General features: G+C 39.9%; 1 protein-coding gene across 2 annotated transcripts; it reads left to right on the forward strand.

Moving 5' to 3' along the window:
• The first annotated feature begins 6,347 nt into the window (after positions 1–6,347).
• On the forward strand, positions 6,348–21,069 carry FAM198B (family with sequence similarity 198, member B). 2 transcript variants are annotated; one of them, XM_010586095.1, is made up of 5 exons: positions 6,381–6,881; positions 6,942–7,344; positions 16,177–16,391; positions 20,175–20,401; positions 20,701–21,069. In XM_010586095.1, exons 1-5 carry the CDS (start codon positions 6,381–6,383, stop codon positions 20,906–20,908), a joined length of 1,554 nt encoding a protein of 517 aa, XP_010584397.1. In that variant the 3' UTR covers positions 20,909–21,069. The 2 variants fall into 2 exon arrangements, with proteins under 2 accessions (XP_010584396.1, XP_010584397.1); XM_010586094.1 differs by having other exon boundaries at positions 6,348–7,344.
• Positions 21,070–25,415: the final 4,346 nt, after the last annotated feature.

Consider the following 25,415-nt stretch of genomic DNA (forward strand, 5'->3'; position numbering starts at 1 on the left):
CCCGGCCGGGAGAGGGGTGGAGGCCCGCAGGCGGAGGGCGAGGCGGGCCGGGGCGCCGGCTGCCGGTCTGGCGGGGGAGAAACGCTCAGCGAAACCTCAAACGTAGGCGCTCCCGGCGCGATAAATGCGCCTTCGCCTCTGCCCGGTCTTACGCGGTAACTGATGAGACAGTGCGTGCTGTGGCAGAAGGGCACCGGTGTACTTCACGGCCCGCCGCTGTTACCACGCTACCCGTGGAAGAAGAGGCAGCGTGATTTTGGCTCCCCGGTTTTGGCAGCGTGTGCCCGGGAACCCCTCAGACGCGGCGTGAAGGCGGGACTGCTACCGGAGGGGAGCGGGTGACCTCCTTGCGCCTCCTCTCCTGCTCCCGAGGCCTCCGGCCTGCCGGGTAAGGCAGGAACGTTCCCAGGCCGTGCAGCGGCGGCTGGCCGGGAAGCTCCCTGCCAGGTCAGGGCAGCCGGGCTGGGCAGCCGGCACACGGTGGGTTTTGGGTTTTTTTTTTTCCCTAAGCCCAAAACTGACCACTTTTTCTCTGGGAAGCCTCCGCGTTGTTCGACAGCCAAAACCGAGTAGGAAAAAAAGTCTTTTGCATGATGTGGAGAAGAGATTTCTGCAGATTTCCCTGTAAGGATTTGACCCAGACCAGTTAAAGTGCAGACTGTTAGTCAGCGTGTTTAGTCACGAAGCAAACATTTCTCTCTGTCCTCTTGGAATACAGTTTCCAGATGGCAGCCCAAATCGATCCCCTTACGAACACAGCACAGGCCTTCTAAAGTAATGCTTCATATTTTGCAAATCAAATCTGCATTATCCATAATAAGGACATACTTTTTTCCTTTGGAGAATAATTTCTCAGTCCCGTGGACTTGGTAAACCTAGAAGTGCATCATTTATCGATCATTTTAACATAAATGTCAGTCTGTGTGAGGTTTAGAGAGATGAATTGCAGAACATCTCTATGGAAACAGTTTAGCTGTAGTGCATCCAAGAGGAACATCATCCCATATGATAATCAGAAATGTAGCCTGGAAAAAAAGAAGTGCTTTTTATTCTAAAGGCAGTGCACGTCTACATGTTACATTATTTTATTCAGAAAAAAAAGAAAATGTCAAGAAAAATATGAGTCTTTTACACTGAACTGCCTGCACATGGAAAGCAAGAACACTCACAATAAGGAGCCTAGCCTGAAACTACATCCTTTCAAGTGTCCAGGGATAAAGAGGGGTGTTGAGTTTTGGCTTCAGAAGAATCCTGATATTAAACAAAATGTTTTCCAAAAATCCTGCCCCTGGTTTCATTTAGACGAATGGATCTCAGAGGAGTCACCAGCAGTCATTTCTAATTACCGTCTCTATCCCACTTGAACTGATACTCACCTATTCCTCACTGTTTCATCTATTCCTCACTATTTCTTCAAACCATGCTGGTTTTGGAACATTGTTTTTCTCATTAACACAATGGTTGAAATGACACTGATGGTACGAATGAAACACCTCAAATATGGACAGATTCTGATTCATGCATTTGTGCTGTTTGGTTTTGTTGAAATTTATTAATTGTTGGAGATGAAAAGTATATGGGAAAGGAAGTCCATGAAGGCACAGTGTTTACTGAAATGGAAAATGGCAACATTCATATTTCAAATTCCACAGACTTCTATGAATATAACAAGTGTTCACTTAAAGAACATCTTTTGTTGCAAAATGCTCTACAAACCAGCACAGACAATGTTTTGTTCTTCGCTGAATCGCAGCAACTTGTGCAGCCATAACTACAGTGGGAAGAACCAAACTAAGACATCTTGGAAAACTAAAAACATAAACGTCTTTAAATCCCATATCTCAAAACTGAAATGACCGAGTGGAGCAAGAAGGAAGGCTTAGATGAAGAAATAGGAGATGTATTGCTTTAAAATACAAAACTGATACTTGTAAAAATTGACACCCGGTCTGGTATTTTGGAGAGAAACATACTAGCTGCTAGGTAGCCTTGGTATTAATAATAATAATAATAATAATATTCTATCACTGTGTTGGTACAAATGTTTTTCTCTGTGTTTTTCTCTAGTTCTCCGGGTGTAGTATTCACTATCCCAAAAGGCTGTACCTGGTTCAGATTAAAGAAGGAAGAAGATCACCTACAAAAGAAGCTGTAAAAAAAGGAGTATGAATAATAATTCAGATGAGAAGGAAGAAGCTGTACTTGGTAGGATTAAGAAGGATGCAAAGGTGAAAGGCTATAGAAGATTGCATAGGGGAGGATGATTTATGCATAAACCCTGTGAACAGGAGGTTTTGAGAACTTTCTGGTGAATTTTTGTTATTTCCTAAAAAATGGGTTACTATCATCTTCCCATCTTCAGAGATTTGAAAATAGAGCAGAGCATTTAAGTAGCTGGATGGTGCTCTTTGAGGTTGCCAGCACACGAGTCAAGACACAGGAGCTTGTGACTGGTGGTCATTGGCTCAGTCCACTGGTCTCCCACAGGTTGGCCAGAGACTGCCTACTAGGGGGGCTGGTGGCAGTGCTGCCCACCAGCTGCTTCAGAGTCTGTAGCTTGTCCAGCACCATCAGCAGCACCCTGGGTGACAGTCCTTCCCGCAAACACAAGTTGATCTGGTTTCTTCTACAAATGCAGGTACAAGTGAAGATGAATTTCAGAAGTTAAAAAAAAAAAAAAAAAAAAAAGAAGAAAACAATTGCAAATCTGCAATTCAGCTACTCATTCACATTTTCAAATTATACCTAGGAATGTCAAGGACTAGAAAATACTTCTTAAATTCCCCTCTTCTGTTCATTGCTATTCTCTAATATTGGTTTTGATATTCCTGTGTTCCTAAACTTACGCAGGGTTAACACTGGCCATGAAATATGGGTATATAAAGAAATGATACGAGAAGTTGAGTTTAATGGATGCAGATGGCGATACCACAGATATAGTTTAGAGCAAGGAATAAATACAGAATCTAACTGACATTACAGGCTAAATATAGGTAGGCAAAGTGCAATAACCTAGGCCAGAATTTGGCCAGTCTATTCTTTCAAAAAATTGGCCTTGAATATTTTATGACCACAGAGAAAGCACCCTTTCAGCTCAGTAATGCCCTTTAGTGCCCTGCTGCAGCTTTGGTTTGGTAATGATTCCAGAAAGAATACTATTACCCACCTGAACAACATTTTCTTTGTCTTTCCAAACAAGTCCATAGCCTTTCCAGCCTTAATTATTTTGTGAAATCTAGTAGGGTGCTGGAGCTGTACACTACAAAAGCTGAAAAAAAGAATTTATCTTGATATGGTACCTTTTAAAGATCCAAAATTAGAGGCAAATATCTGCTAAATTAACAAGACACTGAATCCTGTTTAGTTGAATTCCTACCATCATCCATTCCAAAGAATGTAACAGTGCAACATTTAAAGAATGAGTTCTCCCTCCTGAACATGAAAAATAAAGGAAATATTATTGCTATCATCACATTTAGAAAGCCTGAAAAACCCCTCAGCGGTCAACATTATACATCAGTGGTTACAACACATTTTGATTTCAAAGCTACAAATGAAATGAGGAGTGAAGAACAATTCTCCATATCTTTTTATAATTTCCTGCAGATAATCTTTAAAGAGTTGCAGTAGGAAGATTATATAACAGATTTCAAAATTGTCATAGCAAAGGAAAGCTGCTAGTAACTGGAATGGACTGTTTTGGCACTGCTTGATTATAATGGACAGGTCATGGTGCTGTCTACATGCAAGAACTGGGCATTTGAAAACAACTGTTGCAGTGTGATACATTTCCAACTCAAGCAACTCTGTGCCATTAGCAATATAAAGTAAAATACCCCAAAATAATTCAAAGACACTTGGAAGAAATATAGTGGAGTAAAAGCTTCATGGTGAATTATTTGCTGTCAAAATCAGTGGTAAGTCAAAGAATCCAGGAGGTGTAAATTTTTTTTTTTTTCATTATTTATCTTTAAAGGGGGAAGCCTATCTGAGGCATTTCAAAAAATGTCTTCATGTGTATGTGTAAATATGCACTATGGGTGAAATTCTGCTTTCAGGCTGCAATACCCACTCACCCTTATTTACCCTGGTTTTAGTCATATAACTTTGCTGATATTTTGCACTCACTTTGCACTGGTATTAAATAGGATATAGGAGGCCGTTCTCACTGTGAGCCATGTACAGTGTCTGTTGGTCAAATGGGCTGCAAAGCTGGTACCTGTCACTAATGACCCTTCATCTTTCAGAGGGACCCTCAAACATCTAAGGCTGATCTAATAACTTCCATATCTGGCAAGTTCTTTAAAGCATAAAAAATGTTAAGCAGCATTAGCCACATCTGTACTGACTTTATTGATACACTTGTCTGGAACTTTTTAAATTAATCTTTGTTTGGGATATGTCCCTTCAGTCAAATTTGAACTAAAAAGAAAAAGAGAGAACTTAGGTGGCTAGAGAAATTTCTTACAATCCCTATTCCGCCAAGAACTTAGATTTGGAAAAAGCAGGTGATATGAAGGCTCTTTTCCTGGTAATATGCACAGATGCTGAAAACTTAACTTAATAGTACACGTTTAAACAAAAAGTAAAGTGACAGCCAGTGAAAAAATCCACTCACAAAGTTTATAAATTGCAATGGGACCCATCTGAAACATAAACTAATTCCTTAACTGTCTGTTCCCCTTAGTATTAATAATGGAGAAGAGAATATATCCATTAGCTTGAATTACAACAAACATATACATTTTATTATATTGTACTTAGACTAGGCAAGGAGTCAGAAGTCAGAGCTTTGCCAGTGTCTCACTGCTTAACTCTGCAGAAGCCCTTAACTTCTCTCTGCTTCAACTTTTCCATCTGTATAGCGACTATGCTATGCCTTGTTTTGGAAAGCATAAATAGGAAACACTCCTGAGCTGTTTAATAGCATTTTAAAAGCCACTATCTGTTTTTCATTTCTCATCACAAGAACATATGATTCCCAAAAGTTCTAAAATTCAGGGGGCGGGGTATTTTAAAATTTTAAAAAAACCCCAACCAAACAAAAAAACCCCAAACATGAAAAATGGGAATTTCTTCAGTACATTTGCATGCAGTGCACTAGAGGGCCCTCAGGAGTTAGAAATGGATGGAATGCACTTTTGGAAGGCACATACTTCACAGGACTTTTCATTACAGAATTTAAAATAGAAGTTGCTGGGGTTTTTTGGTTTTTTTTTTGTTTTGTTTTTTTTTTTGTAACGTGAGGTTCATGTAAGTTTACAGCAGTTCATATGCAAACCACCTCTCAGTACAGTTAACTTCCAAACAGTATTTAGCTTGCAATGAAATACCTAAATGTGAACCATACTTAAAACTGAAATATGTGCTAGAATACTTTGAGATCGTCAGCTTTTACTAAGTTACTTTTATTAACCTAAGGAGTTTACCAGAACGAAGGACGTGTCAAGCTGAATAGGTAAGAGATTTTATATTTTTATAGCACTATATATACACAACATGCACTTATTCTATCTTTGTGTCTTTGCAAGGATATATAAGCCACTGTCATTTTATTTGAAAAACTATAGCTAGCTAGATCCTATCTATGGCTTCACAAGAGTGAAGAGAATTAATCATCTTTCATCTTTAATGGGTGTTTATGAATTATGTGAACTATATTCATATTCAGCTAGGGAAATTTGGCACTGGTAATATATTTTTATTAGTTAAATATGCACGTATTTGCTACTACAGTTACTGGTGGTTAATATTGTATTATTTACAGCATTTTCATAACATGAGTATTACTGAAGACTTTGTCTCATAAGAAAAATATGATAATGACCTGGGTTTGACAAGCTTTTCTTCTAATGCTGGAACACAGCTAGCTGAGATTGCAAATTGAGCCTGTATTTCATGATTTTGGTGTTTAATTTATACTGTAATAAGAAAGTGAAAGATGTATCCTGACAAATTTCTAGATGCATACTGTATCATCTAGAACTTCTATCTCAAAAATATAGAACCACAGATGCCATACGTGAGTAACAAAATGAAATACTATTTTCTTTTTGCAGTTTGCAAAGGAGGTACTTCAGATCTTTTAGACTACAAGTCAGTAAACTTTGCTTACGCAGCTGGCTCCATTCATTCTCTGAAGCCAATCATTTCCCCTGTGGTGGCTGATAAGAATTTAACGGCTTGAGAAGGTGGAGTGTCAGCATCCTTAGTGCTAAACACATTCCCAGGCATATCAGTAGCCTCTGTCCATCACCCATGCTGGAAGCTATTTGGAAAAGGAGAAATAGAAATCAGGGAAGGGAAATCATGCATCATCATCCTGGCTGGAATGTACAGAAGACTTTATGCTGTTTTCATCATGTGGATTCACTAGAGAAATGACCACCTTTGATCAGCCAAGTAAAATAAAAAACTTGTTTATTTGCTGCCTGTGCACCCCACGGGTGCTGAGGCTCTGGACTTGCAGGCGCTCAAGGACAAGGAGGAATCTGCTAGTGGGCACCGCGTGTGTGATCTACCTGGGATTCCTCATCAGTCAAGTGGGTCATGTTTTACCCCAGCACAAAGGAGGACATCAAAAGATCAGTTCCAGAAGTCTCCAAGATGCAGCCCAAACTCCTTTTCTGGGCATCCCACTGGATGGCACCCTGTCACCACCCAATTTCCAGGAACCCCAGCTTGGTAGCAATGGGACCTTGCTGCCACCCAATGTAGTTTATATCACCCTGCGGTCCAAGCGCAGCAAGCCTGCCAATATCAGAGGAACAGTGAAGCCAAAGCGCAGGAAGAAACATGCAACCCCTTTGTCCTACGGGCAGCGCTTTCCAAAAGCCACTTTTATGAGCCAGGAAGAGGCCTTTGCCCAACAGCCAGGGAGGGCAACACATGCCACAGGCACGATGGGAGCAGCAATAGCTCTGGAGGCAAGAAAGCATCAGCTGGATGAATACAAGCATAAAGGAATGGCAGGCAGGGAGAGGGGTCACCGGAGACCTGGGGGGATTTCTGGAGCTATAAAGGCACAGCCCCAGCCTGAGGAAAGCAATATCAGGATTTACAGCGAGAGCTCTCCCTCTTGGCTGAGCAAAGACGACATCCTAAACATGCGCATGCTGGCAGATTCTCAGATAGAGAGCATCCAAGAAGTACCTTCTCACAAAGCAGTCCTGGTAGTATTTGCGAGAGGTCCCAGCACCACAGGAGCTGCTTGTAATCAGGGACGCTGTGGCATCGTCAAAAGACCCCTCGATATGAGCGAGGTGTTTGCCTTTCATTTGGATAGGATCTTGGGGCTAAACAGGAGCTTACCTTCTGTAAGCAGGAGATCGGAGTTCTTCCAAGGTAACACATTCCTATGGTTTTCAGCTTGCAGGTGGGATGCTGAGGTTTCCTTCGCCGTCCCACATTAACCATGGGACAGCAGCTACCACCTTTAACTCCTGAGAGCCTGAGAACTAACCCCATCATTACAGGGAAATAAAGCTGGTATCTGTGTGTAACTTCTGCAGTGCAATTATCCTGTCTGATGGACACAGTACCCCAAAGTTTAGATCAAATACCACTGAGCTGCTGAGGGCAGTAGCAGTTTCCCTTCCACAAGAGTCTGGAATAAGAAAAAGAGAGGGAGTTATCTGTAGATCGCATGACGTTGTACAGACTGCCTGAAGTGAAACCGGTGAAAAATTCTAGAATGCCCTGTGATTCAATGGGTATTTCTGATTTTTTTTTTAAAGTTTTCTTATCTTTTAGAATTGACTTAAAATATTGTTGAATGTGAGCACAAGAATTCATCTCTCAAACAGGCAGTAGGAAAGGGCTTTTGTATTTAGTCAGATAACCTACTCAGAGAGGTAGGGGACCTTCTTGCAAAAGCTTGATGCTAGTTTCATGGTACTAATACCTCTGGGAACTGAAATTTTTTTCAAAAGTGCATTCATCTCCCCTGGTAATTAAAAAAAACTAAACAAACTACATTTCAGTGAATCCTGCTGTACCTTTTGAGGTTCGCTGCACACTTCTATATATCATGCAAAGAAATATACACAGTAAATATCTCAATACACCTGTTGCATGATTGGTATAAATTTTTCAATTAGAAGTTTGATTTTTAACCTTTTGTGAAATTAAAGGTCGATTTCAGACACATTGTGAGTTAGAAGTCTACTTCTAACATTTCTATCTTGTTAAATATGTCTTCAGCTTAACTGCTGGTTTTGTACAGTTACAAATCACAATCCAAAAAGACTACATTGCATTTTAATGAATCATTGGTAAAGTGGCTAGCTATGTTTTTGCTGTTCATTTCTTGGTGCTGCAGTTAGCTTGTACCAAACACTTTTATATCAGTCTGTGTTTCTTAAAAAAAAAAAAAAAAAAAGTAACGCAGGAATGACTTTCTGAAGTTTGACAGCAGGAAGACAACCCAGTGATCTCCAATTTCTTCCTGCTTTGTAAACCTTCCCTCTGGCAGCCTGTACAACAATGTGAATGAATCTCTAGGAACAACAGTTTGGAGGCTTCTGAATATTATTCATACTTGCAGAGCATGGAAGATACATTATGCCTCATTTATTTTTTGGAACAAGATTTATTGCTGTAGAGCTGTCATAAGGCATTAAGGTAGTTTGGCTGGAGGAACTCTGCACAGTGTGGCTGTGGGAGATGACAAACTGCAAGCCTCTGAAAACTGCTATTAGCCTAGTTGTGCATTGTGTTGCTCAGTGTCTGTCACCTTACAGTATGTTTTGGACTGTCTGGGACAGGGAGTGTCATTCTGCCCTCTTTAATTTTTTTTTCCTCATAACTGGCTATGTTCCTATAGCAAGAAGAGTGTTGCTAGGTGATGAGAAGAGAAATAACATTATTTTGGTCTCACTTCATTTTTTCCAGCTAAAGGGTGAACAGAGCATTTGGAACAGTTACTGTACCTTGTCTCTCTCCATTTCTTTAGCCTGGAAATATGCTGGAGCTTAGATGCCTAATATCTACTTGAGCTCATTACTATTTATACGCTTGTGTTTGGTATAATCTGGAAAATATCTGTGTTGAGAAAATGAGCAAAAATATATTCTTAAAAATAATATGAACAGTCAGCTCATTTCTATAACGCATATGCATTTAAGTTAAGAATAGTTGGGCACTGTAAAGTTTTTTTCAGGGTGGCTTGTGTGAATCATGGTTATTCATATGGGAAAGCAAGCAATGCAGGATTAGAGACTGTGCATGTGTGTATGAATGTACACAATTTCTGGGCTGACATATCTCTCTCCACAACACATCCCTTTAGCTTGCCTAAGCTGTGATGTGATCTAACAAGACATGTTTGATGTAGCATTAAAATCTTAAAAAATGGGCTTTTCAAAACTGTCATTCATTTTGTCAAAAGCGGTTTCAAAGAACTACTTAGTAAATCCCTGTACAGGTTCTGCTTCCCCTATTCCCACAAATCCCCCACTGTTTGTTTTTAGTTTTTTTTTTTTAAAGTCTAGCAAAATACTGTATGTAAGTCCTCCGTCTGCTGCCCTTGCCTTCCCTAGTTAATTGTAAACCCTTTTAAAGTGTTAACGGGGTTTTTTTTATGGCTTAGCTTATTTTTCCATCATGGATGGAAAAATCAGGTATGATAACTCTCTCTCATATTTTTTGCAATGAACTGGCTGAACTTAAAAAGCGTGGGAAGTACAGGTGGGCAAAGCCCTTCTGAGCTCTGTATTACAGTCTAAAAGAGCATGATTCTGGGCATACACAAGCATTCATTCATTATTCTCATTGCTACCTACAAGGTGTGAAAAATGTCAAGAACTCCAAAACACCTACAAACAAAGAAGGATAAGCCTGTAAAACAACAAGAAATAATCATAAAATTGTGTCTATCATGGAGAAAATGGAGGCTGACCCTTGCATGTCTGAGTTTTGGGATGGTCACATTAATACCACAGGACTGAGAATCTTCATTATTTGTTCACCGTAACCTAAGGCACAGAAGAAACAGGAGTGACCTTGCTTGGTGTCGCAGCCCTACCTTAATTAATTTGCACAGAAGCTAAGTAAAATGACTGCACATATTGCCTCTAGCTTGGCAACAGCATTCACAAGGTAGGATGATGCCAGTGTGTGTTAGGGCTTGAGGTACAACCTGAGCAACATGGGCTGGAGCAGGCTTGCTTCTGTGTTGCAGCTGACAGCTGTAAGGATAGGACTCTGGCTCCTTGGATCATAGCAACAAGGCTGAGCTCTTTATACAGCTTTTGGTACAAAATGTGCAGCCATTGCTATGCAGTTTTGTTGCGCCACTTGCTGAACTACTACATGCTGACAACCACCCCTCTTCCCCCCTAGTTTTCTGGTATCATAAGTTTGGCTAAATGTGTTTTATCCTGTACCGAGAAGAATAAGCACAGGTGTACTCAATGCAGTTGGGCTTTTTTTAGCTAAAGATTAAACCCACTATTTGCCCAGAACCACTTTTATTCCTAAAACATGCAAGAAACTCTTCCTTGGAGTAACACCTTTCATGGTTGGTTTAGTGCAAATAGATGAATGACATGACAGATAGCTCCGCTGGTTGTACTTGTCATTTTCCTTTACTGGCCTCTGCATGATGATAAACGGAGCCATAGGTTTTTCCACGTTATAACCTGCACTATCAGCCTGCCCTTGCCATCCCACCAAAACTTATGCAAAAGCAGGCAAAGATATGAATCTCTAATGTCAGGGCACAGAATAAGAAAAATTAAACACTGCTTTATGCATTCAGAATGCTCTAAAATGTTTCAATTTATCTGTCCTGTTTTCTGCCTAAAAACCCAAACAACTTACACCATGGTGTTGTACCTCTCAGAGGGGTACCAGAGGGTATATTTCCAATATTCTCTTGGGTAGAGAAGTTCATGTATAAGCAATAATGCAGTCCATATTCTAGAGAGCAACTAATGCACGTTTCATGCATTCCTTAATTCTGACATCCATATGAGTGCAGGAAAGAAACCATGCAAATAAGGTGCAGAGGGAAGAAAGAAAAATGCCTAACTTCTCCCTGCTTTGTCCCTTGTAATTTCCCTCAGAACTTAAACTCTAAAATTCAAGTAATGTTCTGTATGTCTGTCCCTCTCATCTTTCCACACTAAATTACCCTCTTCTGCTAGTATACGGGCAACTGAACTGTTTCTTTAAAATGTGGCACTGGTAGGCTGTACTGCTTTGCAGTGAACAATGAGGAGTTTGAGAAAGGGCTTTAACAGGTACTTAATGCCTTCTTTGCCTCAGTCTTTAATAGGGAGACCAGTTATCCTCAGGGTACTCTGCCCCCTGAGCTGGAAGGCAAGGACAAAGAGCAGAATATACCCCCCTTAATCCAGGAGGAAATAGTTAGTGACCTACTACACCATCTGGACACTCACAGATTTATGGGACCGGATGGCATCCATCCGAGAGTACTGAGGGAGCTGGTGGAGGCGATTGCCAAGCCACTCTCCATCATTTATCAGCAATCCTGGTCAACAGGGGAAGTCCCAGAGGACAGGAGGCTTGCCAGTGTGACGCCCATTTACAAGAAGGGTCGGAGGGAGGATCCGGGGAACTACGGGCCTGTCAGCCTGACCTTGGTACCGGGGAAGATTATGGAACAGTTTGTCTTGAGTGCGCTTACATATCAAGTCCAGGACAAACAGGGGGTCAGGCCCAGTCAGCACGGGTTTACAAAAGGCAGGTCCTGTTTGACCAACCTGATCTCCTTCTGTGACCAGGTGACCTGCCTAGTGGATGAGGGAAAGGCTGTGGATGTTGTCTACCTGGCCTTCAGCAAGGCCTTTGACACTGTGTCTCATAGCATACTCCTTGAGAAGCTGGCGCCTCATGGCTTAGACAAGTGTACTCTTCACTGGGTAAAAAACTGGCTGGATGGATGAGCCCAGAGGGTTGTGGTGAATGGGGTAAAATCCAGTTGGCGGTGGGTCACAAGTGGTGTTCCCCAGGGCTCAGTATTGGGGCCAGTTCTGTTTAATATCTTTATCAATGATCTGGATGAGGGGATTGAGTGCACCCTCAGTAAGTTTGCAGATGACACCAAGTTGGGAGGGAGGGTCAATCTGCTTGAGGGTAGGGAGGCTCTACAGAGGGATCTGGACAGGGTGGATCGATCGGCCGAGGCCAGTCGTATGAAGTTCAACAAGGCCAAGTGCCAGGTCCTGCACTTCAGTCACAGCAACCCCATGCAGTGCTACAGGCCTGGGGAAGAGTGGCTGGAAAGCTGCCCAGCAGAGAAAGACCTGGGGGTGCTGGTCGACAGCTGGCTGAATATGAGCCAGCAGTGTGCCCAGGTGGCCAAGAAGGCCAACGGCATCCTGGCCTGTATCAGAAATAGTGTGGCCAGCAGGAGCAGGGAGGTGATTGTTCCCCCGTACTGGGCACTGGTGAGGCTGCACCTCGAGTACTGTGTTCAGTTTTGGGCCCCTCACTACAGGAAAGTCATTGAGGTGCTGGAGTGTGTCCAGAGAAGGGCAACCAAGTTGGTGAGGGGCCTGGAGCACAAGTCTGATGAGGAGCGGCTGAGGGAACTGGGGCTGTTTAGCCTGGAGAAAAGGAGACTGAGGGGAGACCTTATCGCTCTCTACAACTACATGGAAGGAGGTTGTAGTGAGGTGGGTGCTGGTCTCTTCTATCAAGTAACTAGTGATAGGACAAAAGGAAATGGCCTCAAGTTGGGCCAGGGGAGGTTTAGGTTGGATACTAGAAAAAAATTTCTTTACTGAGAGGGTTGTCAGGCATTGGAACAGGCTGCCCAGGGAAGTGGTTGAGTCACCATCCCTGGAGATATTCAAAAAGCACATAGACAAGGCACTCCAGAACATGGTTTAGTGGGCATGGATGATGGTTGGACTCAATGATCTTGAAGGTCTTTTCCAGCCTAAATGATTTTATGATTCTAACTACCTCATGAAAGATTTGCTCTTTTTAGTGATGCTCTCATGCGCATGTTTGAAAATATTTTCTTTTGAGGGAGTTAGAAAAAATGCTGTAGACACAAATGAGAGCACAAGACAGAAAAGTAACATTTGCAAGAGCATCTTTGTTGTTAAGAAGCATACAGAGTATTTTCAAGGTGATGTGGGGTGTGGATATCTAAGATGATGCCTATGTGGAAGAAGCCATGCAGTGATACATTACCTAACTGCACATAGAGCAGTTTGAGTACCTTGAGGTAGTCTAGCCTCAGCAGCCTGAGATTTCATCTGTGTTAGCTTATTCAACTTAGGATATCCTGAGCCAGTAGCAAGTAAGGGCCCAAGAAATTTTTATAAATATTTTGATGTTTAAAAACTTATATGAATTACTAGGAAGCTGGTTCCAACACAAGTTTTGAAAAAATCTTTCCCATACAATTTTGCTGATCATTTTTAGATAGTTAAGTAGATATATAGATCTAAAATGGCCAATTAAAATAAAATTAAGTCAATCAGCTTTGGGCAAGATTCAGTGCAATGCAGCTGCAGTAACAGAAAAGCAGTAGACCTTTGTGCTAATATATAAGCTGATTAGGAAAGAGGCACATGCAGAATACACTGGACTTATTCTGAAGTGTGCTCAACCTCCTCACTTTTGGCTGTATCAAACTGGAAGCTTTGATTCTTAGCCAGGCCTTACTTTTCACCGTTCGTTTAACTTCAGCCCCATCCTCGCAAGGTTTGAATCAGAAGAGCTCCACTGATTTCAGTGGGGTCGTGCCAATTCATGCAGCTATGAATCAGACCCCTTATCTGCTTTAATTCAGCATCTTCATGCTTTTCCTGCAAGTGTCAAAAATTTGAGTCACTGCTCTTTACTGAAGCTGCTCTTTCATATTCCTGTAATTCAATTTATACTACAGTGTTGAAAGACTTTATTTTGGCTCATCTTTTCTGCTCCCATTTCCTCTGAAATGCAAACATTTCCTGTATTTAGCTTTGGTCTTTTAAAAATGTTTTTGTGTCTTAATGGAAACTGGCAAGATATTATTCATATTTTTCAAGTGTTTATATTACTATTGTTTATCATGTCCCTTTTGGGCAGACAGGAGTTGTTTGTTTTGTTAGAAGACCATTTATGTATTTGGTTTGTGGAAGAATACATGAATAGTTACATAAGCTGTTATTGGAGATATAAAAATAATAGATCAGATCAGACTTTGTCCTGAAGAAAGCTGTGACAATTCTCAATGCTTATATAGACTTTCTCCAACTGGCTTGGAAAGGAGGCTTAGCCAGTAGTTGACCTGACTTGGTTAAAGTCATCTACAATGCAGGTGATGGAGCCAGAGCAAGAGAGATGGGGAAATGGTAGGATTTCCCAAATTAATTTCCTAAATACTTATTCAGGCACCTCAGTAGAAGAAGCCTGATTTTCAGGGGCAGTCGGCACTTTTTTTCATCCGAGGAAAGAGTGTGGAGCATGGTGATGATAAAGGTAGTACTGATCCTAGTGAGAGAGAGAGAGATTGATGTTCCTAATGGAAAGACACTTTCTGTGTTCCTAAGGAAACATTGGACAGCTGGAAGGGGAGTTAAAAAGGTGGTGGAGCTGCACATTGGGTTGACTTGAGAAGGACTACCTTGTATGTGCAAGCCATGGCAGAGAGAAGATTGAGTACATTCTGGTTTTGGAGAGGAGTTTTTCTCCTGGGCTTGATTGCATGTGGGGCCTATCATGCTCTGTTGGCAAATACAAGATCAGTTACTGCTAAGTATGGGCAAAGAATTTCTTACCTGTTGTTTTAGATCACTGATCATCCTTTGAACAAGTTGCTCTTTGATTCAGCTGTATGGAGACCTGTTTTTAACAGTTCTTGCTGCTTACAGGTGGAGCATTCACATTAGCAGCTTTTACCTTGCTGTTGGCACTGATACCAGTTTTCTATGTGCTATTCTCTGTCTGGTTTGCCTCTGAAGAAGGAGGTGCCATGGATCTCATCATTCAAGTTTCTGAAAGCTTCTTTTCAGATGCATCTCTGGCTCCACGGGCATGTGGAAGACAAAGAGACAGTTTAGGCTGCATTTAACTATGTCATAAATTGTGCAATAGTGTGGGCTTTAGGTTCATTGACCTGCAAGTTGAATATAAATAAATGTAAATCTTTATACATGTTCCAATACCTGCTATTTAGTAAATAACAGCTTTGCAGTTAAATGGTTCCTCCTCTCTGTACCGAGACATCATATTTTGGTCTTCTGTCTACACCCAAAAATATAAAGGATTTCTTTGTTCTAATGTGTGTACAAGCCACAGTCAGTCCTGGGTCCTTGACCATTTAAGGCAGCGGCAGCATTGCCTCAACAATGAAAAGGAGAGTTCTACTTTCCTAAGAAGATAGATAGGCCTGTTAGTTGATACTGGGTGAAATATATTTGTCAGTTCTTATGCTGGGAAAACTCATTTTACATTCTTTGCTGAGGTTTCTTCCCACTAAGAAGTCTGAACACTTGAATTCACCAAAGCTAAGGCCCTTGACTTCATTTCAGGGAAGAGCAGAATATTCTTTACAGAGAAGAATTATAGAGTGTAGCCAAAAGAGCTTCTATACAAAACAGATCTCATGTTATACCTGGGTAAAGAAGAAATACTTGTCAAGGTGTTTATTCATGCTAAGCTCACACTCTGCAGTATCCTCATATATCATTTCAGAGCTGTGAAATCATACATTATAGGCCTAAAATACTAAAGATAACAAAATAAATCCACTTTGAGTATAGGATTTGTAGTGTTTCTATGCCCATTATGCAGAAAAAATACTTTGACATAAGTTTTCAGCTCTTGTAAATCATTTTCAGTTCACTGGAATCAGAGGAAATTTACATCCTTGATTCACAAAGGCATTGTAGGCTCTTAACCTACCTATAAACTTTTTAATAGTCTGATTTAGTATATGTTTTTGTACATTAATCTCTTGCTTCAAACAGAGAAAGCTTTCTGTACACTGAAGATGCTTATGATGTCTGTGCTTCTTCCCTTCCTATGGTGGGTGGTTTTATATGTGGAATAAGGCCACATTAAATGAAGGCTGTCGAGTTATTAGCTCCTGGCCATTTTTCCTGCCACATCTCTAAAATGGTATAATTATTGATGCTTAGGCAATGTCTAAAGAATGATCAAGTAAGTCTGACAGTATTGCACTATACTAATGATCTGTTTTTCCTTTTTCAGATGGTCAAGCCTGTCCTGTTGTTCTCTGGGATTCCTCACTGAGTCCAACAGATGATAATACCCATTCATCAGTGAGATTAACCTGGGGGCAATATCAGCAGCTATTGAAGCAGAAATGCTGGCAGAATGGTAAAGTTCCCAAAGCTGAGTGGGGCTGTACTGAAATCCATCATCATGAGTGGTCCAAGATGGCACTCTTTGATTTTCTTTTGCAGGTAAAACATTTACTGAATGCAAGTATCTGCCCCGAACGTTACATGAGTACACATGTGACTCCTCGAAAAATCACTTTAGTTTATTTCCCTTTTTTAAATGGGAAAGAGATGTATTTGCACAGTTCAGTTTGAACTTGTTTCTGGTTGTTTCTTATGATTAAAATATCCAAAATGCAACTTATAAACAGGGAATGAGATCAGGAACTTAACTGACTCATTTTCTAAAAGAGAAAGCAAAGGCTTTTTGTCTTGAGACATCTTGTTTTACCTCACCTTGAGGCCAGCATATTGTTTCTCCTTGACTCCTTTCTCCAAACATAGTTCTTGACTATGTTCACAACTATAAAACACCTTTTTTTACTGTGTGGTCCTTCCTGCACCTCCCCAGCCTCCAGGGTTGATTTAAGTGGTTTTGGTCAGCTGAAATCTGGACCAAGTTATAGTGGCTAATTTCTCCTTCTTTTTAAAAATCTAGGCAGCAACTTAGTAAGGAAAGAACAGAGCAGGAACTGATGAATGATATGGCTGCTGTTCTTCAGTTAGGTATTGCACATAATCATCAGCTCTCCAAATAACACCAAAACACTCTGCCCAGTGGTGTCATAATGTGTGGCTACAGTTACAGCAATTATGTAGTAGAATATTAATACACATAGTGTATTAATAAGGATGAACCGAACCACCTGTCTGGAAGCTAATTTTATGGCTTCCTGAGATATGGCACTACTTCTAATTGTCCTTGTCTGCCAGACAGGTCCAGGTGACTGAGCGTCCTGTAGCACTTTTACTGGTTTATTTAAAACTGCAGCAAGCACTAGCTTTATGCACTGTGTTTGGTTGTTCATATAATTCAGTTTTTTATGGAGTTACATTTCTTGAAATATAAAAATCATGACTTGGCTTATGCATACCCTATCCCTGTCCTTCTCAGTCCTATTCCAGGATAAATGGATGTTTCCAAATTTTTTTTAGTTACATTTTTGCAGACTTGTTATGTTAAACAGAGCATTCAGTTCTTCTCTTAAAATAGTCACTTGTCTAAGGACTCCATCTTTAGTCCCAGTATGTGCAAGTCATTCTTAGAAACTGGTATAAAGTCATACGTGGTTTATTCTGATGCTAAACATAGTAATGGCCCTATAGGAATAGTACAGATTGTGTCAGAGTTAATGTTTTCATACCATTGTCTTCTTGTTGAACAGTTTAAAAATTCTCATGAGTTCTGTGTTGATTTCTAATTTTAAGGTCTTCTAAGACAAATTTTTAATCTTCATAATAGAACTTCTATTATCCAGGAGCAGTCAGTTAAAATAAGATAAAACATGATTGAACTGTACCAACAGGATTGAATTTTACATGACAAAGAAATTACTCTTATAATAGTAGCTGGAATCAGAGTGATTTAAACCTCCAGTTGCCTACCAGACAAGAATGTGCATACCAGAAAGTGAGTGGAAGTGGGTCTTATGGTTCTTAAAGATTAAAATTTTATCTGGGTGTGCTCAGACTTAACTTTAAAGTTTATCAGCAGTAGAACATGAAGACTATAAAACGAAAAATGCCAAGAAGGGGTTCTAAGTTAAAAAAACAAACAATCTGTGCTTCATGAGTCATTCAGAAGTAAAGAATAATGGTGAAAAGTATTCTCTATTAAACATACTTTCCTCAGAAGAATGGGTTTGGTGCCCATAATAGATGTTCCTAATCTCTGGTTTCACATGCTATAAAACATAGGAGCAGGCTGAAAAATGCTTGTCGCTGACCTTCACTTGCCTTCTGCAAGAACTCAAGTAAAATAAGGACATTAAATGTAAAATGTCATCTTTAATTTTGGGGGTTTGGACCTCTCATGTACATAAATATATGACAAAACCCAGTGCTAAACTATTAAGTTTGCAGCATCAATTCCACAATGTCCCATCATTCTGTCTTAACACTGGAATGATGCAAGATATTATGAAGAGGTTGTCTGTAAGAACATGAACTCATCTATTTAATGCATGTAATGAAGTGTGGTGCAGGTGAATTAGGGCTATACATCAAAGGAGTCTGTCTAGAAGGACTCTGCTTCACTTTCTGGCAAAGCCTTCGTATGAGTTGAATGGGACATCCCATGAGCTAGAAGACTGCAAGCAAGAGGGGCTTTAGTGCCTGCAGATGCTCAATGCTGCTTATGAGAAGAGAAAGAGGAAGAGAAATCTGTTCCTTTCCTCAGAATTTTCACATCTGAAAACAAACACTGCCACCAAGACTGGTGGCAACAGTACTACATAAGAAAAAACAAAACAACTCTGAGACTTTCATCTGATGAACAAAATTAGGAGGCCTTTTCAACATGCAACATAGTTCTACATCGGGAAAAGAGTCCTAACAGTTCATTTCACTGGGGTGTCACAAAAATAAAATTGTAATTTTAGAAGGCTTATGTGAACATTAATGCTTTTATGCTTAGAGCAGTTTGAAGAGTTAACAGTGTACAACAAACAAGGACAGAAAAAATTATTTACCTTTGATAAACTACTCATTAAGCCTTAGATGCACCAGACCAGACTTCCACTTTGTAAGCACCTGTCAGCAGGAGCAAGGCTGCTCCCTGGGGAGACGAGCTGGAGCCAAGGGCAGCCCCATGACAGGCAGAACAGGCAGGGCCAGCAGTGGGAGAGGCAGCCCAGCAGGAAAGATGGTAAAAGCCACGGGTCCCATCGATAGCCCAGCAGGCATCCGGCACAGACAAGGCAGCAAGCCAGCTCAAAGGCATGAGAAGGAACCCCAAGCAGCAATCCAGAAGCATCAGGTAGCAAGACAAGCAACAGATACATTCCCCACACCCCCAAAAGGGCTCAAAAGAGGGCTGAGGTGCCAGGCCTGAGCTTAAATGGGGGTCCTGGGCCCACAGGCAGAGGGTGTGTGTGTGGAGGTCCCAGGTGAGGTTGCTTAGGGCAATTAAGGCCTATTTGTGCGCTCAGGACCCTGGCAATGTTGTCCATTTACTCTCATCTAGTCAACAGGGGTAGAAGCACTTTCAAGGAGTGATTTATCCTTCCTGTATTAGATGGTTATCCTAAAATGGCATCCTTTGCTCTGGGGATGCCTCATTCTTGTCATTGTTTATGAAAGGGAACATAAATGATTAAGTACACCACGAAAGTTAGACCACATGTATTCCTTCCAGCTAAGTGCTGTGTGATGAATAAGGGAGGGTTCGCATAGGAAAAAATAGCCTAGACCGTCATGTCATTAAAGTATACACCACAGTGCAACTCAGGGAGGCTGCTCTGTGATTATAAATGCACTCTTGTATTTTGTAGCTTTTGATGGTTTGCTGTGCCCCTTACTAATCTTCTCAATTATTTTGTGTAATATTAGTCTAATAGGTCCCACAAAATGGAGACCCTCTGTGTGTGTCAGGCTGTGCTATTTCTATTGTTCTCCAGCAGAGAAAATGTAAAAAAACTACAGCCTTCTGAAAAATATGGAATTATATTCACCATCTTGTTATTCCAGTTACACAGTTGTATTGTTCCATTATTTTCAAAGAATTTCTACTGACATAACAAATCATGGCTATAAAATGGATAAAATACACAGTCTGAGAAATTGCTTCTATCAGTATGTGAAGTATGGGGACCAGGTCTTCAATGCCATTCACTGCTGACTTTAATTATACTTGTCCTGAGCTTGCTTTCCAGTCAGCTGTGTTAGTGAATGATGTCTTACAGTGACGATGTGCCCCAAATACTTTGATGTTGCTTTCACTTGGCACTCTGCTGTACTTTGTTTTAGATCTATAATCGACTAGACAGAAACTGCTGTGGATTCAAACCTCTGAAGGAGGATTCCTGCATGCAGCAAGGACTGAAGCTGAAATGCAGTGATCAGGATGCTGTTGACCTGACACACATAGTTCAGAGAAGGCATGACCGAAGGCACTTGGCCTTTATAGACAATAAGGGTTTCTTTGACAGAAACGAGGACAATCTTGACTTCAAAATACTACAAGGAATCAATGAGTAAGTTTTAAGTTATTAATTTTGTAAAAAAGATAGATAGTTTCTTCCCAGTTTGAGCATGAAACACCGAGTTACTGGAATAGATATCATCAGCCTAAGACATTTACAGGATGTGTCTAAAAATGTTTGAGTAATCCCACTGCTGTAAAAGATGCAATTAACATGCATACGATTAGGCATGCATGGACTTCCTTTGCTGAGTTGCAGTTTATATTCATAGAATTGATTGCTAAACCACAACATAAATATTGCAATTCAGAGTGATGGCAAAATTGATGAATTTCTTTGTGCTTTTCCAGATTCCCTGAATCTGCAGTTTCAGTGCTGAGGAGCCAGCGTTTACGTGAGAAGTTGCTTCAGTCTTTGTTCCTTGACAAAATATACTGGGAGAGCCAAGGAGGCAGAAAAGGAATTGAAAAGCTTATTGATGTAATAGAAAGGAGGTCCAAAATTCTTCTTACTTACATAAATGCACATGGAGCCAAAGTATTGCCCATGAATGAATGAAGCAGTCTTGTTTCTATCTGAGAGATAGTCTTCAAAAAATATGTATGAGGCAAAAACTGACAGTAAAGTTGATTTAATTCATAATAAAATAATTCAGGCTTATTTAATTTTTATTTTTTCCCAACTTTCAAGTTTATTTTTACATAAGAAATCTTACATGGTTTAAAAGCGACATTTAAATGTCAGCTGCAGCTCAACACAGTGCAGTCTATTCTATGTCACCAGTGAAATGAAATGAAAAACAACCAAATGGTACAATAAATAATGTAGTAATGTGTAGGTACCATGAACACTCCTTCTGTTAAACTGTTTGAAAATTAGCAACAGGATTTTCGGTACATTAGGCTGGATTACTCTTACTTCCCTCATTGAAGTCAGTAAAAACTTTATTGCAAATTTAAATGGGAACAGAGATTTGTAAGCACTTAATATGTTGATGAAAACTGTCATCGCATCTACCTGCTGAAACATATCTACTATGGGAATTTGTTTTGTTGATTATGAATACTAAAAGGCCACCATTTCTAAGGGCTTCTTTTGGTTCATTTTATTTTGATCTTTTGAAATCTGAGGACTAAATTCAGCTCTTTTAAATGCAGAGGTGTTTGTACTGGACATGAGGGAAATTTAAAAACAGAGTGAGGAGAACATGGCTTTAACATAGTAATTAATTTGACAAATACAGTTTTCACCTGTCCAGTACGGAGTGCAATTCATCATGAGTCACTTGTTACAAAGTACTATTTTCAGTACAGCTTGTTTTGATGTGTGGGTGGATGATCTGATACTTTCTGTCTATTGATTAACTGGGTGTTACTCACAGAATCGTCCTTTATTACCACTACTTTTAAAAAAGAAATTCAGCTTTAGCTTTGTATGAATATGCTGCTAAATAAGTGAATATGTTTTGGTTTTGCAATACGCTTGACAATATTTTTTTAGAATATTATCAAAAAGCAGACCTACTAAGGATGTGAGTGTTGTCAAACTCGGCACAGAAGACGTTTGTGCTGCGTGCTTAGCTCTAGCCAGCAATTCAGGCTCTGGTTTTCCATTAAGATTGACCACTGTGGGGTGATGATTCGAGCTGATGGCTCGCCCCAAGTATTCCCACAGGTAAGGTTGTTAGAGAAGGTTGAATAAGCACTTTGGATTCTTAACCTTCATCTGCTCCAGAAATAAAATATCAGCTGATATAGTCTATCATGATGTATACCTTCTACCTATCTGTTTAGAAAGACTCTTACTATCTTTCTAGACAAATATCTATTATCTTCTTGCCGTGAGATAATGGCAGAAGTTGAATACTTTCATAGCTACTCTTGTCTTTATGTATAGTAAAAAAGTATAGAGTGTATAAGATTTTAAAATATTTTTGAAAGTGCTTGTGTAATGGTATGAGAAGCTAAAATGTTTCATGTTGATGTTAATGTGGATGGGTGAATTTAATGTTTTAAATAACTACAATTCCACTGCAGCTAAAACAGATTTTCTTTCTTAGTATCAGAACAGCTATTAACAATAATTGCATTACTGGAAGAAATAGATCTCATTATAGGCAGAGTTAAAGATACTTAGTAAAATTTTAAGAGCTTGGCTATCTAAATAATCTTTTATTTTATTCTGTCAGCAAAGGGCAGACAAATTTGTAAAAACTTCCTAGAACTTAACTATTGCCTTGAGAGGACATGTTTTAGAGTGCCTTGGACTTTTTAATAGCACCAAAGTAGAATTTTACAGGATTTTCATATTATCCCTTTCTTAAAATGTTGTAAATTATTAGCTGGGTAATTTCTATCACAGAAACAAAAATATTACTGTAGCTTGCACTGTGAACAGAGCCTCAAGAAAGAAATATTCCTCTGGATCCATTTCACATGGAATTCCTGTTGCAGTAAATTCCACTCCTTGATGACCATTATGATCAATTTGTCTTATTTTCTAGCCTATCTCACAGTTTTCTTTCTGCTAGATACTTGTTCAAATGGATTATCACATGCTGCTGTGATTGAAAGGCATGACTCTCAGCTGCACTGAACTTAGAAGAGGGCCAAGTGGAGATACAAGAGTGTACCTGATCATGAACAAAAATCCCATGAGAACTCTGTCTTCTAGCTTCTCCTCTTCTGTCTTTAGACTGCACATCCTGATGCCAAGTCATTTCCCCACATTGCCCAGTTGTATTTTTTTCCAGAATTGACTCATTTCCCAAGAAGAGAAAGAAATCAGAAGTCAGGATTTTTTTATCTTTCCAGGTTAGGTCATTTATTTTTATGGTGATAACTTGGTGCATTCTTCTTCATTTCTTCTGGACATGGACTAGTGTTTCCTTGAGCATGATGCATGCTTTTTTATTTGCCTGGCAGTTCAGTGCCAGCTCTTAAAGGAGCAATGTAATTGCCAACTAGTAAGTAATTGCCCTGAAGCTGACCTGGAGCACTGCGTCTCAGTAGTCCTGAGTTTAGGAGGTCCAAGTAGTCATGATGCTGTGCAGTACTTAAAAATTTGACCAAGCATGAAAAGCATAACTGTAAAGAGCAGATTTTCTGGAGACAAATCCTGCAGATGAATGCCCTTAGGAAATGAATGCTGTTTTTTACTAGACATTTTTGGTGGCAGAGGCATACAGATGAAGTTGTCATTAGAGCTAATCTGCAGGGTGAAACAATAGTTAGATTTACGTAGAAAGTACAAGGGGAAGAATAGATGTATCTCTCTGTGCTGTCCAGTATGGACCAGACAGGCACGTGAAGGCACTGTCTTCTCAGAACTGCTGCAGGGACCAGTGAGTCCAGAGTGAATGGCCAAGGCAGACTGAGCTGTGCCATTGCTGCACACATTACACTTTTGAAGGGCAAAGAAACAATTCTTTCTCTGAAAGTCTGAATTTGGGTCTAGGGCAAGGCATTCTGCAGCCTGCTCTCACCTTGCAATGGTGCCTTAGCATTGCACTGCGCATAGCTGGAGGCCTTGCTTTCTATGCTGTGTTATCATGCCATATTTCTTATGTGTACAAACACTCTCATAGTCTTCAGGGAAGTCAGGAGAGGCTTTATGAGATTGAGCAGTGGGACTGGACTGTAAATTGCTTCTAATTCTCTAATGTTGATAACAAACTCCGGAAGATGCCTTTTCTCCATAATGTTTATCCTGTTGCCGTGGAGCTTGGTACTTGAATCGAGTATTGTTAATCATACAAAGTATGATTGCGGTAGTGCTTATGAGTACATACTAGCCAAGTTCTAGAGTATTTTTAAAAAAATGAGGAATACTGTATTTTTGAGTGCATTTGCATAAATGCTCCAGTAAACAATACAAAAGAAGCACTTTGCAGAACTTGTTTATTCGCTGCTACTACACTCAATATATCTGCTCTCCCTTCAGTAACAGGGGTAAAGTTTATTCAGAAATCAGTCCACTTCCTTTTAAGACAGGATGACGTTGGACTGACATTCCTGCACTAGAGCCTAAGTAATATTAACCAATAGGAAAAAACCCAAAGAAGACTTACTCTACCTACGGTGGTGATGGACAGAAAGCCAAGAAACTGTTTTAGTCATCTTTGCTGGGCTGACTTCCATTTATGGGCATATGGGATCAGACGAAGATTCATGTTGCATATTACTTGGAAGGGCGTAACCAATGGCAACAGTCCAAAACCTGTGGGTGGGAAAAGACGATTATGTCATTCTTGAATCTGCCTGAAAGGCAGAACCACATGAAATGGAATTACTAAGAAAGTCAAGAGAGTTTGGTGATTTCATAACATTGGAAGACAGAGTTTAAAATAAATAGCACAGGCACAGATGCCTTAAAAATCCTCGGGAGCCTGCCAGCAAGTTAATAATCTTAAATGTTTCAGAAGCTGAGGACATGAAAACTTTTGTGGAGCACTGTGAGAGCAGTTTCCTTCCTTTTTTGTGGGTGTATTCTATAATGCACTATATTAAAGAAAGATAAATTCCATGGTTTCAAATGAGCAAATACAGATTTAGGGTACATTAAGGGACAAGCTTCCAGTAGCAATTCTGGGAACACTTTCATGCATGTGTGTGTATGTGAACACAAACATACATGTATATGTATATATACTTTGGCTTGTGTCTATAAAATGGTCACTTTGGCTAATAAAGAGTTGTTTATACAATTTGCTGTTTACATGTAGAATTGTGAGTATAAGTCCAATTTCGGGTATACACAAGTTGAAGTTTAAACAAAACTTTATTATGGATGAAACTTTTGTTCTCAAAGGATTAACTCTTCCCTTGCTAACACATTTATATAATCTTAAAAGTTTTCTACTTACAAATGTAGAGAAAAACAGCAATGTGTTTGTATCTATCTGAGCTAAACTGCCAGTGATATCAACTCAGATGTTTTTATTGAGTTTTATATTAGATATTGAATTTCCATTTTCTTTTGGAATTTGTGCATTTTAAAAGTCAATTTATTTGTCCTTTTATTAGTAACAGTAAAAGTGTTATCACAAGTAATGAATTGTTTGAAT

This window comes from Haliaeetus leucocephalus, unplaced genomic scaffold (genome assembly GCF_000737465.1).
Source record: "Haliaeetus leucocephalus isolate CR32 unplaced genomic scaffold, Haliaeetus_leucocephalus-4.0 Scaffold140, whole genome shotgun sequence".
NCBI classification, from domain to species: domain Eukaryota; kingdom Metazoa; phylum Chordata; class Aves; order Accipitriformes; family Accipitridae; genus Haliaeetus; species Haliaeetus leucocephalus.